General features: G+C 39.5%; 1 protein-coding gene across 6 annotated transcripts in view; it reads right to left on the bottom strand.

Moving 5' to 3' along the window:
• Nucleotides 1-8,153: 8,153 nt before the first annotated feature.
• Nucleotides 8,154-16,714, bottom strand: part of MLLT10 (MLLT10 histone lysine methyltransferase DOT1L cofactor) — a 250,852-nt gene continuing 242,291 nt past the window's right edge. For 2 of the 6 annotated variants that reach the window (XM_074192967.1, XM_074192971.1), the window contains one exon: nucleotides 8,156-15,545. In XM_074192967.1, coding sequence (XP_074049068.1) covers nucleotides 15,471-15,545 — 75 coding nt within the window. In that variant the 3' untranslated portion in view covers nucleotides 8,156-15,470. Of the gene's footprint in view, nucleotides 15,546-16,714 lie in introns of all 6 variants that reach the window. The other 4 variants (XM_074192972.1, XM_074192969.1, XM_074192970.1 and 1 more) reach the window with 4 other exon arrangements.

Below are 16,714 nucleotides of genomic sequence, written 5' to 3'. Positions count from 1 at the left end.
GAGTAATGTCCAACCACAATTTCTAAGGATTAATAATAAAAAAAAGTTACTACCCTTGAAGAGAAGTAAAGTTCTCTGAGTGCAGAATGAGACAGGAATAATGTAGACATTTATTTTATTTGACTGTATTTAACTGTATTTTTCTTTCATTCACAATAGGGGGTGGGGGGGAGTGAATCTAGGGCAAGAGGAAGAGAAGGCAGAATGTTGCTGATTGAAAAAAAAAAATCTAATTTTAAAAAGCCAAGGGTCACCTCCATGCATCAGAGCAGGCCTTTAGTGGAAGATTATTAGCAGTAGTATTATTAAATTCATAGTTGTTATTCCCTAAAGCTAAACTTTCAGATTTGATTTCCATCTTAGTCACTTGTAAAAACAAAACTGCTATTTCTCTCCTAGCTGGAGCCGTCCCCATCTCGAAGTCACCTGTTCACCCAGTAGTGATAATATGGTTACATGGTGGGCCAGCCTCGTGGTCTTTGTTTTGGCAACATTCCCAGCCCCTTGTTTGAATAAACTGCTTGGCCTTCAGCCTTAGCCTTGATTCACTTGGGAGACTGGATTATTACCCTGTAAAACTGAGAGGTTACAATCATTTTCCCTCTGGTTCAGGAGAAGAAAATGCCCCTTGCAGAATACAAAGTAGAAACCACTTGAGCAATGTGATTTGCAGAGAAGATTGCTAATATGGGAGGAGGGGGAGATAAACCCAACAACTCTTCTTCCAAATGAAGGAGACAGGTCCAGGAGGCTCTTCTGCATTGTTCTTGTTTGGGGTGTCTGAAATGCATGTGTTTGGAGGAGGTGTGATTTGGGGGGATGCATAATTGCAATTCACCCAAAAAACTAGTGAGGAACCTGTGGGGCTGAGGAGATAAAATTATGGCCCCAGAGCTAACACTGGGCATGTGATGTTGCTTTGGGCTAGAAGCAATATTAAACCAGCATTTCTAAGACATTTCTTTATCTATTGAGCCCCTTCTCCTTCCAGGATTTTTTTTAAAGTCACAAAGACAACAGGACTGCAGCTATAGCTTCTGAGATATTTTTATGGGAAGCTAATCAACAAACACCAGAGTGGCCAGGAGGGAGGCAGGAGGAGTTGCTGTAATTATAACTGTAATCGATGTATCTTTCCAGGATTTTCAATTATAAAAATATTCCATTTTCACTTACTAGAAATTCCCATATCTCTAAATGGAAGTGATTTAGCTGGCCAGGATTGAACATTCCCATAATCTAATCAGTGAGGCAAGGAAAAAAAATGTGAGTGGAACAGATCCCATCCTGTCATCCAAAGAGAAAAAACATCAGGTCGTGGGTGGGCCATGCCTACAAAATGCTTCACCTGGTGGGCAGCATTCTGAAGACTCTCCTAAATGATTCTAAGATGGCAAGACCTGATAGAGCATTTGCCCACCCAGCAGGACCCGTCCTTCGTGTTTGTCACAACGAAGCATCGGGGCATCATAGAAGCATAGTTAGATCCAGAGTGTCTAATTCAAATTCATTTTCTCGATAAAAAAAGAGCCCCGAGAGAGATGAATTGACTTGTCCAAGGCCTTTCCATTTCTAAGGGATAGAACAAGTATTTGGACCCAGGTTTTCTGAGTCCAAACCTACACCTGCCCCCTGACTTAAAAATAACCTGCAATGTTGTTTTTCAGGGTAAGTTGCCGGCTTCTCTTTTCAAGATGAGCTGGTCCCAAACTATTCCAAGAAAACACTATTTTTCTACTCTTGTCAAAGAGCAGTTTCAAGATCATTCCACATGGTCCTAGTTTCCCTTCTTAGGTGAGTTTAGATATTCCTAGTTGAAGAATCTTGAAAGGAAAACTAAATGTCATGACTAAATTGTTAGATTGATTGTGCTTTGGCTTGTCATTATCCCAGAAAAGTCCAACCTGGGGTAGAGGAATCCAAGCCCATGGGGTTGATGCCTTGCTCCCTTCCATGGGGCTATAACTTCTGCCATCAAGTCCAAGGGGGACACCTCTCTCCCCAGAGCCCTGCCGTGATTCTCTCTTGACTTCTCATATACAGCAGTCATTGCCTGGGTGTACAGTTCGTTGTTCCCCTTGTCCCCAGAATGCCCTAGCTCTTTACGTCTTCCAAGAATCATGAGCTTTCTTTGCTGCAAGGCTGTTGGCCAATTGTAATTGAAGAGTAATGCCCAGATGGCAGGCGGGCAGACGTATCACGCTCCAGAGAAACTTTCTTCCTCCCTTACCAGGCTACCATCTTATCTGCAGAGCAGCAGGCAGTAAGAAATGGATGGGTGGGAAACTGGAGCCGAGTCTGTAGGGCTCCTCAACAACTTGCACTTGAACAACCTGGCAACCTTGGGAATAGGATGTGTCCAGGGTCAAGGAGCACTCCCTCTCCAAGTCAGTGGGCACTAAGATGGCAGCTCACAGCGCTTCAGTCATTGGATGAGCCACCATGCTGCTGAAGAGGCCACTTAATTGCTTTTAAGAATTAACTGGGGGGGGGGGCGGCTAGGTGACGTAGTGGATGAAGCACCGGCCTTGTAGTCAGGAGTACCTGGGTTCAAATCCAGTCTCAGACACTTAATAATGACCTAGCTGTGTGGCCTTGGGCAAGCCACTTAACCCCATTTACCTTGCAAAAAAAAAAACAAAAAAAAAATTAACTGGGGCAGGGGCACCTGGGTGGTGCAGTGGATAAAGCACCGGCCTTGGAGTCAGGAGTACCTGGGTTCAAATCCAGTCTCAGACACTTAATAATTACCTAGCCATGTGGCCTTGGGCAAGTCACTTAACCCCATTTGCGTTGCAAAAACCTAAAAAAAAAATTAACTGGCGCAGCTAGTGGATAGAACACTGGCCCTGGAGTCAGGAGGACCTGTGTTCAAATCCCGCATCAGACCTTGGGCAAGCCACTTAACCCCATTGCTTTGCAAAAAACTAAAAAAAAAAATGCAAGAATTGAGTAGCTAATTGACAATTAGCTACAAGAGCTGACTGACAATGCAGAACAAGTTTCACCCAGAGCCAAGGGATAAAAAGGGATGGTTTGGGTCTTCCTTTAAGATTTACTCTACCAAGGTGGCTCGGTGGCACACTGGATAAAGCACCGGCCCTGGAGTCAGGAGTACCTGGGTTCAGATCCGGCCTCAATCACTTAATAATTACCTAGCTGTGTGGCCTTGGGCAAACCACTTAACCCCATTTGCTGTGCAAAAACCTAAAAAAAATTTTGCTCTACCAGTTCTTAATCATTAGATTGTAATCAGGTCAAAGCTATAACATTGTAGTGTACTGTCCTTGGAAATGGGTCAGACTTTGATCCGGGTGCCAACTCAAATAAAGGAACCCAAGTGCCTGGTGGTGGAAAAAAGGACATATGAACCATTTTAAAAAAACCTGAAAAAAAAAGTTGATGCTTTAGAATCTAAGTAGTCGTTAAAGAATCACCAGGGGTAGAGGAGAAAGGTTACTTTGTGAGGCCAGAGCTAGATGAACATCAGAAATCATTAATGAATGATTTCTTCTTGAGACTACAATCTACTTAATCACGCCCGAAAGGAAGTTCAGTCTCTTAGAAGTTCATTCATACCACCAGAAGAGCATTTCCATCCTCAAAGTAAACATGAAAGTCTCAGATCAGGATGAAGCCCCAAACTATCCTGAGTGTGTGTAATAATACAATCTCTAGACCCTCAGCCCCAAACAGAAGGGAAGCTTCCCTTGGCTCCCCAAAGTCAAGACACAACTAGTTAATGGGTTAACTAACCACAAGTGACTGACAAGTTGGAGTGGGGGCTCCGCTAGAGAAGGCAGAAATAGCTATTGGTTTGGAGAGGGGGGATACAACGGAGAAGGGAAAGTCTCCCAGAACAGAGACACCAAAAAGGTCAGAAAGAAAACCCCAAAAGGTTGACAATACACTGTAACTGAAATGCTAGGTCAAAAGTTTGGGGGTGGGGAGGAAAGCAAGCACCATACTTTGTTTAAAAAATTCTACATGGACATTTCAGCTGCCGGAAACACCTGTCTGGACTTGCTCTAGGGAGGAGATGAGGAGAGTGAGAAACAGTGTTGTAACATGAAAGGTATTGGTGCCAAAAATGTGAAATCTCCTAATTGGTCCGTCTGCTTCTTAAGGGAGCCAAATGAAAAACACCAGATGCATTAATCAGCGTATGGAAAAATAAAATAAAATAAACCCAATCAGCAAAAAAAAAGTTGGATTTTTTTCCCCCTTAAGTTTCAAGCTCTAAGAGATTGTTTCCAAATAAAAATGTTTTGAGTTTGTTTCTATATGATAAAGGAGGTAACTTTTGGGTATATTATTATGCATCCTCCACCCCACTCAAAATAAAGAAATATTGCACAACAGGGACAGGACTGAAGCATACAATCCCAAAGAAAAATGACCCTAAGTCATTCAACTTAAGTATAGCTCTGATACTCAAACTGCAAATCCATCCTAGAATGCTGTGAGCATCAATGAGAAGAACGGTCTTCCAATCTTTTGAAATTATGCTCTTCTTCCAGGGAAATCATTCAGTATCTCTGGGCCAATCCTATCTTCCACTTTCATTTTAGAGAACTGTAGAAAAAAAAACTCAACAGTGACATCACAGCACCACTTATACTTCACTTTCAGACTTTCCCTCACAAATACTGTGCGAATAGTCTCATCCCCATTTCAGATAGAAGGAAACAGTTGGAAATGTAAAGTCATCTTCCTGTGGTCACACAGCCGGAGAAGTATCAGAGCTGAGAACTAAACCATTTTTCTAACCCCAAGTCCAGTACTTTTCCTATTAGAGATTTCTATTGTTTCAGTGATTGTCTACAATAAATCTCATGCCAACCTTAACTCCAAAGAACAGATGAGGAAACACATCTTCCTCCCTTCCTTGGGGAGTTAGAGGATTGAGCATGGCTGTGTGACATGGGGTCAGGTGCAGCCTTCACATTGGTTGGTTTTGCTTAAACATTTTTTGGTTTTTGTGAAAGTGAGGGTTCTCTGATTGAGTGAAATGTGGAGGGGGGAGGTTACAGAAGAACTGTATAGCACGAGGAGGTAGAGATGGGCTATCTTTTGCACCACAATGGAAGGTATATCCCCATCTAGGAGAAACATTGAATTATTAAAATATCCTCCCAGAATACGGTTTTTAAGAAAAGAAACAACCTAATCGGAGAGCCAAAACCTTACTGCATCATTTGCCAAGAGATGTATAGCCTAAGACTACAAGATCATCCTACTTGGCCTCTTCTCATGAACAGCCTTATGACCCTCCTCTTCTCAACCTTCATTTCTATGTTCTTGAGTTCTGGTTTGGTCTTCGCACTCTACTACCAGGAAACCTACAGAATAAGTCAGGAGTAGAAGAAAAATGGTCTTGGGCTGTTTTAAATAACATACCATTGCCTCAAACACAATTTTAATCATCTTGTTCTGACTAGCTCTAGGCTCCAGTTTCACTATTACTGTAAAATCACCCACCCACAGTATCTCAATTGCTCGGGCTAAAACTTTTTTGACTCACTCATCCTTTTTCATACTGTCTTGTAAAATTTTCTTTGGAAATCTCCTTGTTCCATGGCCATCACCAAGTCTAGATGCTAATCACTTCATAGTGAGATGATTGGGTAGACTTCTAGGTGGTTTCCTGAGGTGTCCCCAGTCATTCTGCTTCAGACCACATTGCTTGTTTTTCTAAACCATTATGCTTATTAGCTCAAAAATCTACAATGGCTCTACTATTATTCCAAAACATTATGGTTTTTCTATGTTGATTCCCATGATCCAGATCCATTATACCTTCCCAATTTATGTCCCATTACTTTCTAGAAGTCAGATGACTCCTCACTGCCCCTTCCCCAACCCAGGGACAGAATTGATCATTTTGGTTCCATTTGGTTCCGTTTCTTTCATTTGGTTCCATTCTTCCATTTCATACTGCTCTCTCACCATTAAATGACCGGTCAATTTTACCTCTTCTTCAAGCCCAGATCTTTCCTGTTCCATGACACCTTCCTCACAACCAGACTCCTAGGCCACAGATGCCTTTCTACCAGGGGAACAAACATCCCTCAGTTACCTAGTTTTCCAACCTAAGCATCATCTCCAAATTTGCCCTTCCAGCAGGTGGTGACCACCATGTTTCTTACGTTCGTCACTACCAGAATTTCAAAGTTGGAATGCACCTCAGAGGATGAAGGTGAGGGTTCTCTGAGTGAAATGTTAGGGGAAGAAAAGCCTAGACAACAAAAAACATCAATAGAGCATTAAAAAAATCCCATACTTGGGGGGAAAAAAGAATCCACATGATAACATTGAATAAATGGTTGTAGAGGATGTGCTCAAGACCAATGAGGGAGGACCAATATTCCCATTTAGAGAGACAGCTCCTTGCTCTTCTGTTCTTGCATCACAACTGAAATTGGTTCTTTGAAATGTCCATATATTGTTCCCCATTCCTCCCTCTCTCCAAAACTGAGTGAAATGGGTCTAATTCCTTTAATAAAACAACCTTTTAGATACTTGAATACAATTTTCATGCCCATTCCTTTTCTCTGTCTTGGGTTCTCCAAGCTAAACATTTCAAGTTCTTTCAACTAATCTTAGGACATCAACTTGAAGCCCATAATGATCTGAGTTGTCCTCTTCTGGATAACATGAGCTTATCAGTGCCATTCCTAAATGTTCATCTTAGAACTGAGCACAGTATTCAATATTCAATGAAAGCGAATTCCAGAAATGATGCTACTTTTTAAAGTCCCAAATAGCATCAGCTGGTTTGGGTTGCTGAATCACACTGTTGTTATATTACACTTTCATTCCATCGAGACTCCCAGATCCTCTTAAGACATATTGTAGTCTGACCAGGCTCTATCTTTTATGTGTGAATTTTAAAAAATTCTAATGACTTGGTTATAGCATTGTTTTGGATGCTGAATGTTAGTTGATCCAGTTTTGTGTTATCCCCAAATTGTAGAAAGACGCCATAGATGTCTTTATTCAAATCATTCCACCAGAGAATTCCTTCCAAGTTGGCAAGAAACTATTCCCGACTTTTGAGTCTGATCATTCCACTCTTCTAAATCCATCTAATTGCATACTTTAATCTTTCCCTCTTTTCCACAAGAACAAAATGACATGTTTTATAAAATTTTTTCCTGATTTACATGACTAATTAGAGAAACGCAAATTAAATCATCTCATACCTCTCAGACTGGCCAATATAACAAGAAAGGATGATGATCAATGTTGGAAGGGGTATGGGAAATCTGGGACACTAATACATTGTGGGTGGAGCTATGAACTCATACAACCTTACTGGATAGCAATTTGGAATCCCAGAGGGCAACAAAAAAATGTGCACACCCTTTGATCCAGCAATACCACTACTGGGTCACTGGGTCTATTCCCTGAAGAGATCACAAAAAAAGGGTAAAAAGATCACTTTCATAAAAATATTCATAGCAGCCCTATTTGTGGTGGCAAAGAATTGGAAATTGAGTCAATGTCCATCAATTGAAATGTCCATCAATTGGGGAGTGGCTGAACAAACTGTGGTATATATATATATATATATATATATATATATATATATATATATATATATATATATTATGGAAAAATTGTTCTATTAGAAACCAGTAGGGATGGGAATTCAGGGAAGCCTGGAGGGATTTGCATGAACTGATGCTGAGTGAGATGAGCAAAAACAGAAAAACACTGTACACCCTAACAGCAACATGGGGGCAATGACCAACCTTGATAGACTTGCTCATCCCATCAGTGCAATAATCTGGGACGATCTGGGGGTATCTGTGATGGAGAATACCATCTGTATCCAGAAAAAGAATTGTGGAGTTTGAACAAAGACCAAGGACCTTCAATTCTAAAAAAAGTTATGTATTACATAACTTTTCTATCTCATTTTTTTTCTTAGGGATATGATTTCTTTTCTCAACACAATTTTGATCAATGTATAGCATGGAAGCAACGTAAAGACTAACAGACTGCCTTCTGTGGGGGGGGCTGGGGGAGAGGGAAGTGAGGTTGGGGGGAAATTGTAAAATTCAAAAGAAATTGTACACATTTTTGCCAAGAAAAAAATTTTTTTTACTGATTTAAATGAATCATATCTACAACATCCTTCATCACACACACACACACACACACACACACACACACACACACACACACACACAGCTGTCAATTTGGTAAACTTGCATGAAAAAAATGTTAGTCTGACATGATCTCTTAGTTATGAAGCCAGGCCAGCCTCATGCCTACATGTTTACAAATTGTTTTTAGTAACCCAACTTGGATGTCACCAGGAATCAGTCAAGCTTATTGGTTTTTCAAATTCTTCTCCCCTCGCCCTTCAATTGGGATATTTGCCTGGATTTCCCTAGCTGTTCCAAACCCCACCAAAAAAAAAATGTCTATTTTATGTGTAAACATCTCCCCTGTGAGCTAGACTCCCCAAGGACAGAGTTGAATTTTTGTCATTGTACCTCAAGTCCCCGGCACATGGTAAACTCTTAAACAGCGTTGATTAACTGACATTTTGATTTCTGTTAAGCTGTGGCCCCCAAATACCAATGCAGTTCTTGTGAATTAGTGTTTCCCTTCCCAGCCAATCCTCGACATTGCTTTTTCACTCACCCGACCACTACTTCCAATTCAAATTTTCACATCTCACTTAGACTATTACAAAAGTTTTACAATTGGATGCCAGCTTTCAGTCTGTCTGCTCTCACAGCTGCCAAAACCATCTTCCTAAAGCACAAGCTTGGTCCCATTTCTCCTGCATCACTATATTACCTCTTAGGACAAGGTTATTGATCTTTTTTTGAGTCTCTTAAAAGCCCATGGATCCCTTCTCGGTGTTTTGAAATTTAAAAAAAAAATGTAGAATTACAAATGAATTATGTTGTTTATATTATATTGAAACAGGAAGATATTCAATAAAAACAAGTTCAGACCCCGATTTAAGAACTGCTGGAAGATACAGTAAAAACTCCTCATTCTGGCATCTAAAGTCCCTCCCAATCTGGCTCCAGACAAGCTTTTTTAGCTTATTGCTTTGTTCCCTTTCCCTCATTCTGTGTCCCAATCGCACAGGCTCCTTAACATTTCCCACCTTCCCACCAGAGCAGAGATTGTCCTGCTCTCCTCCTCAGAGAATGATTAGTTTCCCTTAAAGCTCAGCTTCCTTGCCACTTGCTTTGGAAAGCCTTTCCTGATGCCTCTTCCTTGTCAATCAATAAGTAATTATTAAACACTTCTATACACGATTGCATATAATAAAGGAATTTTATTGGGATGAGTATTCAGCATTTGACAAAAGCTGTTGAATAAACCGTAAAGCAAGCTGGCAGAAACTAGGAACAGGCCAACATCTCATACCATGATCTACCAAAATAAATGGATACATGACTCAACACAAAGTGCGTCAAAAGGAACAAACTGGAGAAGCAAGGAAATCATCTGCCAGATAGGAGTTCATGAGGATGACAAGAGGTAAAATGGACAATTGTGAATTCATAAAATTAAAAGGGTTCTGTACAAATAAAAACAATGCACCTAAAGTTGGGGGGGGGTAAGCAAGTAAAAAAAACTTTGCAGTCGGGTTCTCCGATAAGTTTTATTTATATATCACATATATTTCATATGTGTGTGTATATATGTGGACTTTATTATTTATAAAAATAAAAGCTAAAGATCGACGAATGATCAAAGGATATGAAGAAGTATTTTTCAGAAAAAAATCCAAGCTATCAAGGGCCTTACAAAAAAAAATTTCTAAATCACTATTAGAGAATTGCCAATTACCACTCTGAATCCCACCCTCCCTGCTATCACATTAGCAAAGTTAACAAGAAAAAAGCTAGAAATGTGAGGAAATATTTGTTGGAAATGTGCAGGAGTGAAGACATTTTGTAAAGCAGTTTGGAACCATGCCCCAGAGGTTATCCAACTGAATACTATTTGACTCAGCAATGCCAGTATTAGGTACAGACCCCAAAAAGACAAACAACAGACCTATATATATACAAGAATATGTCTAGTGCCTCCTAGAAACTGAGAAGGTCCAACATTTGAGAAAGGGAGGAACAAGTGGTGATATTGTGATGGAATATTACTGTGCTGTGAGAAATGATGGAGATGGCTTTAGAGAAACCTGGCAAGACATGGGTGAACTCATGAGAAGAACCAATATTATAAAGACAAACAACTCGCAAAGACTTTAGAACTTTGAACAGCACAACGACCAACAATTTTGGAGGATTCAGGATGAAAGACGCTGACAATGAGGTGAGACTTCAGGGCAGATTTCTTTTTAAAACATGTCCAATGGAAAAATGTGTTTCGTTTGGCCATACATGTATGCAGCAGGGGTAGTTTTTGTTTCTCAATGGTGGGGGAAGAAGCGAAGGAGGGAAGAGAAACAAGGTGGATTTTTGGTGATTGAAAAATACAAAAAAATTTAAATTTTTTAAAGAGACAATTTGAGGAATGTTAACTAAGGTGAATAGGGAAGGTTTCAGAGAGGAAGGCAGCTCCTAAGCTGAGGTTTGAAGAACAGAGGCTGGAGCAGATGAAGGCACAACCTGAAAGGCAGGAATAGGGGGGGACGAGAACCAGCTAGCGAGAATGTCCAGGGGCTTCTGGTGAAGCAGTTTTCTTAAAGCATAATTCTCTCAAAATCAGAGTACTGATCCAAGTTCCTCCACTGCAAATTTACCAAAATTGGACTGATATTGTGGGGAAAAGATCCCACCATGTGGGTCGATGAAAAAAAGTCTTTCCAGTATTTTGGGGTTGTAAAGTTCTTGATCTCCTTCCACATTTGGGGAGTTCAGTGATTACAGAAACCTCAAGCAAAATGGAATGGAGAAGTTTAGAAACTCTCATGTGATTTATACTGAAAAATTGCAAATAATTGCAAAACTCAGAAAGGCATGGGGGAAAAGAACTGAATTTGGAAACACAGATTTTGAATCCGCTCTGCTTCCTACAGTACTTACCTGTGTGACTTTGTGAGAGCGACAGCCCCTCGGAGACTGTTTCCTCGATCGCGATCGACATGAAGTGTTGCTCTAGATGTTTAGCTCTAGAGTCGAGGGTTCAATATTTAAAATCTCCTGGATTGCAGGAAAAACCTTGGCGAGGTCCTCTCAGGATATTATCCAGGGGCGCTTCCCTTGGCATTTCCTAGGTACCATCCTTGTTCTAAATTTTGGGGTGGTTTCTGATCGTACTTTGTCAGGAATATGCCAAGTGAAAGACATTCTCAACTTATCAGATGGAACCCAGGATGAATTACATTGTTTGATATGACTGCTAACATATTTTCTTTCCTAAATCATCACCCCTGCAAATCACTCTTTTTTCCTCCTCTCATCCATTTCTCAATGACTCCCAAGTTCTCCTCTTTTCCAGATTCCAAACGATTGCCTCCGATTCCAATTGTGAGCGACCACCTGCTCAGACAAGTTAGCCCCAGACCTGTTTGATATGGTTTCATCTAAAGTTAGATTCTATCAGCCCAAAATATCATTACAAAAGCTAGGACAAGCCTCTCTACTCAGTCCCCTGCCCACTATGCTGACCCAGTCTACCAAGGCAGTCATTTGGACAGAGATTTCTTTGAGGATCTTGCAATTTAAGCCCAGGTGCAAACCTATATAGTCGCTATTCATTTAAGATGTTAGGTGTAACTTTGAGGAAAAAACAACTTATGAAATTGAAACGAATTATGTCCGAGCTTCTTGCTTTCTCTGCAGTTTCTAGCCTATCGCTGATAAAAAGGAGGATTCATCCTGGACTGCTCTAGCTTCCTGGATGATGTCTCTGGGACCTCAGGTACCTTATTTGTAAAAAGAGGCTACACTAAATAAGCTCTAAATTCTTTTCCAATTCAAATTAAAAGTCTTATGATTCTGTAACTTGTTTTCTTTTGGTTTATGTTCATTCTCAGACCTTGTTCTAGACCTAAATAAATGCAGAGATAATATCAATCTCATAATCCTCAGTCTCCTGCCCTATCAGGACCCTCAAACTCATGGTATTTAGCATTCCAGATGGGTTTTCCCTATGGAGACATGCTTTCAACTAATAAGGGGACGTCCAGTAAAAATGAACACAGAGTGTATTATACATGAGGATTACCATTAATAAGACAATGCAAAGAGGCAATATCTTAGGATTTCTGATTATGCTTTATCATTGAGGACTGGAAGAAAGCCAGCTGCAAATACTCCCGGCTTTTTTCTAAACCACACTGGCTCCCCCCCTCGGGCTCTCTCCTTTTCTCCCCCATCTCTGGACTCCAACTTGGGGTCATGGCCTCTTGCCCAGCTCCTAGCCTTTCTGCATGTTTGCCAACCAGGCCCTCCCTTCTTCACCTTTTCTGGCTCTACTTGCCTTTCATTCATCACCTTCCCCTATTAGAATAAAGTAAGCTTCTTGAGGGCAATGACTGTCTTGTCTGTTTTTATTTGTATTCCTTTTGCTTAGTATGCTAATACCTCAGGCATTACAAATGTGTAAATGCTCATGTACTCAGCCACCCATCCACCCGTCCTTCCGTCCATCTGTCCATTCACAGAGATCATGAGAAAGCTGAAGAAGCCACACATGAGCCTCAAATCTGTCTATGTCTCCTACAGACCCGCCCTACATAGCTACAACAAAGCACAAAAAGGTAAGGGCAGTAGATGGTTGGAAATGAAGGGAAAGAAAAAAAGGGTTAGGACCTATTACTTTTCTAGACTTGGGACAGAGACAAATAAGATAGAGAAACAGAGACCACCTCCAGATAAAGACAATTTTTTTTTTCACTGAAAGGGTGATAGCTTTGCCAAATGAGAGTTTGAAATTCACTTGCCCATAGCATTGGGACTATTTCCCCCCAGTCAACTCCAAATTATTAGGGAGTGGCTTATAGGAGTAACTGAATTATCTACCATCCTTTGCTTTTTCACATCCTCTTTGGTCATCCAATTATTAATGCTCTCTTTGTTGGGTAACTGTAAAAACAAAGGGAATTATTTTTTAACAAGAATTAATGCTACCACCAATTAAATGGCATTATCTGTATCATTGTCATTTGAGTAAAGTCCAAATAAGATCAAATTATTTACCTTTTTTTGTGTAGTTGGGGGGGAGGGGAGAAGGATATTAATTTCTAAATGCTTAAAATCAGTGTAACAACAAAGGGCACAAAATAACACAGGCAATGCTAAAGTGATAAATGCAGGTCTTCCAACCTCCATCTTCTCCACAGGGCTATAAACATTATTAAATTTTATTAACAAAAAACTTTGTACATTTCTTTAATACATTTGGAATTTTACATCTAGGTAAAATAACAGCACATTCAAATTTTACCATTTATACAAATTGTTACAGAATAACAACCAGTGGGCTAAGTAAAATAAACCACACTGGTTTACTTTTGTAAATTATCTACAAAAATGATTTGACAATTTCTTTAAAATCCCCCTGAACATATAAAAATAAATTAATTTTTACTTTTTCAATTAAATCTACCAATTAGAAATATTACAAATCAAAATATCAATGTTTTCTTATTAATTTTTCACAATACAAAACATTCACAAAACCTTATTTACAGAAATGAGGTAAGAACTGTGCAATGTTTAACCAAGAGACATATTGCAGAATTAACATGTTCTTCCAGCTAAGTACACAGTGGAGGTCTAATTACAGCTGGGTCTTTTCCACTAATAATTCACACATTTAAGTACAGATCAGTGGTTATTGCCCCAATTGTTTAATTTCTACTCTGTCTTACTGTCACTCCAGGAGCTTAGCTACCCTTAAGTGGAAGTGTCGTAATACAAGTTTTACCTGTTTTAAACACTGGGGTGTTTCAATCCCCGGCAGTAATGGGAAGCAGTTAAACAAAACAGATCTTTCTGACACATCCACTTTCTTTTGTGGCGACTCATTAGTGGAAAAACACCCAGGTAATCGTTTTTGCCTGAGCTATCTACAGTGGCATAGAAAGTTTGATAAAGGCAGAACCCGAGGAAAGGCTGTTGGCACAGCGTCCCAAGCTCCCGTCGCTGCCGAGGACTGCCTACAGTGCAAGCTGCGCTGCCAGAGCCATTGCGACACAATGGAGGTACTTTGAGGCACTTGGTCAAGGCCAAACATGACCAGCACTTTCCAGAGTGGCCTTCTCTTATGGAAAGGATTCTCTCTACAGGAATTGATCTAGTTCCCCCAGCAGCCCAAGACTTGCTTAAGGTCAATAGCTTTGAGTTACAAAATAAATCAGTACCAACTCTAAGATAAAAGCATTAGCAGTAGACATAACCATCATAACTGGATTAACAATAAAGATCAAGTCCCATTACAAAGAAAATCTAACAAAAAGATTGCTCAAGTCCCAGCTGATGACCCATTTATTTCAAGCAATTTCCATACAATAAAATTCCAGTACAAGAAAATAATCTGGACAGTCCCTCAGATTGTGTTAACAGGATTTGACCTGTGGTCAAGCCTATCTAGCCACAGCAAAAGATCATGGTTTTTTTGTTGGTTCCTTTTTCCTTTCAATTTATGTATTAAAAATCAAGTAATTTGTCATTGGAATAAATCTTCATGTTTTTCTTTTTAGAAGTCCAATTTGTAATGAAAAATAGTGCACCAACAATATAATTTCTCTTTATGGCTGATGCACTCATTTCATGTACATTGTTGCATTGACAAAAATAATTAGTTGCTGAACTTTCCTTCAAAGCTCATGAAATCTTGGGGAAGGAGGGGAGGGGAGTTCCATTTCAGTGCAACAAAGCAACAAGGAAGTCAAAGCGTGAGAAGAGTGTCCTCCTGACACAATCCTTCGCTGCGCAGTCAGCTCCTTGTTGCATTCTTCAGAGCTGCAGAAAGGAGGACTGCGACAGCAGCCAGAGGAAGTGCTAAAACAGCAGGATAAGGAGTTCCCAAAAGGTTTCTAGGGGTCAACTTTTCTCTTGTGCAACAGGCCCAGTTTTATCATTAAGTCTCTGCAATTAAAATTCAAAATATTTTAAATCAAAGTTGGCAAATCAATTTTGGGCAAACAAAACATCCTAAGTCATGATCAGTGCCATAGTAATATAAAATATGATTGGAAATAAGGTAGTTCTTTTCTGGAGAGCCAATAGTCTTTGGAGGTGGGGATAATCTAAACTTTATATAGAAAAGCAAAATGAAATGGAGCAGCATAGTGACAGAATAATTAACTCCTCTTATTTTTCCAGGGACGCTTTTCTATGGTTATGCTAATTATACATCTCCAGTTATCCTAGGCTCAGGGCCTTCTTCCTCTCACATCTGTACTTCTCCAAAGCTGCCTAAATGTAATCATGTCACCCATATCCTCATCAGGGCTTCATTTCTTCTCCATTCCTGGTCTCTGTTAACCAAAAGATACATTTATATTGCTGTATAATCCAATGTTAGTTGACTTGTAACTTCACCTCATCAGTCTGGCAACAACTTGTGTTTGAAGAACTGGGAAGGAAGACACAAAACTATTCAAAAATCAATATAGAACTATTGAAATCCAAAGAATCAGCAAAATAGTTACAAGCTGTGACTCAGTCCATGAGAATGACAGTTATTTCAAAATTAAGAATACAGTGATTGTTCTTAAAAACAGTGGGACCAATTAAAAAGTACAAAGTTTACTTGACTTGGCCAATCAGACAATGAACTGTGAACCTGAGATTGGCCACAAATAATTTAGTTAAAACACATCATCAATCAACTCCTTCCTTCCAAAAGCCTAACTCACAGTTTTTTAAGTCCGAAAGCCAAGGGGAAATAAATGCGTGGTCTAAAGACAAGTCTCTAAACTTATTTAATGCCTCCCTCAAGACCCTCTCAACTCCCCAGGGGGTTCTTCACCCCCTGAACACCTGGCCAGAAGCCTACTCTCATCTGGATCTTGGGCTTAGCATTTTGGCCTCTGCCAGATTCATGCTTGGCTAACTGAAGGTGAAATGCAAATACTTCTCATCACAGTCTTTTTCTTTACATCTACTCAACTTGGGTTTTATCTCAATCAAGTGTTTTTAGACAAAAACTTGGAGACAAAAACTTCTCAAAAAACGAGAAAAAGAGGTGAAAAAATTCAGAAAACTTATTCTAACAGGTAAATGCCTGGGATTTAGTTACTTTTCTAGGAGAAGAGTAATTAAATTTAAAAAGAATTCAATAATTAGTTTGAGCATAAATATAATTTATTTATTTTAAATCAAAAAGTATAAAATAATCCTAATAAGACCATATTACAAAAAAGTAGATATTTAATTACATAAAAGTTAACCATGCTGTACATCTTGCTTATATTTATGTTTTTTAAAAAATATCAGAGTATAAACTAATCTTTATATTTATGAGAAAATATGGCCTGACATAGTTAGAAAATTCATAATAAATTGTCTAAGTTACTTTTTTTTTAAAAAAAAATTCCATTTGCTAAGATAACGGGTTCAAAAAACTATTATCAGAGGAACTTTTTACATAAAAACAAAGTTAGTTAGATCAAAGTCAGAGAAGAAAAGCACTAAACTGGGGGAAAGGGAAGGATTCTGAACCTGGTTCTACTATTCATCACTGTGTTGCCTCTGGGAACCTAAGATGACCTTTCTCTAAAGTAAGCTTTTGAACCAGATTACTTTCTAAGGTTCCCTTCCAG

Source organism: Macrotis lagotis, chromosome 7 (genome assembly GCF_037893015.1).
Source record: "Macrotis lagotis isolate mMagLag1 chromosome 7, bilby.v1.9.chrom.fasta, whole genome shotgun sequence".
Taxonomy (NCBI): Eukaryota; Metazoa; Chordata; class Mammalia; order Peramelemorphia; family Peramelidae; genus Macrotis; species Macrotis lagotis.
This window is presented reverse-complemented; position numbering and strand designations above follow the sequence as displayed.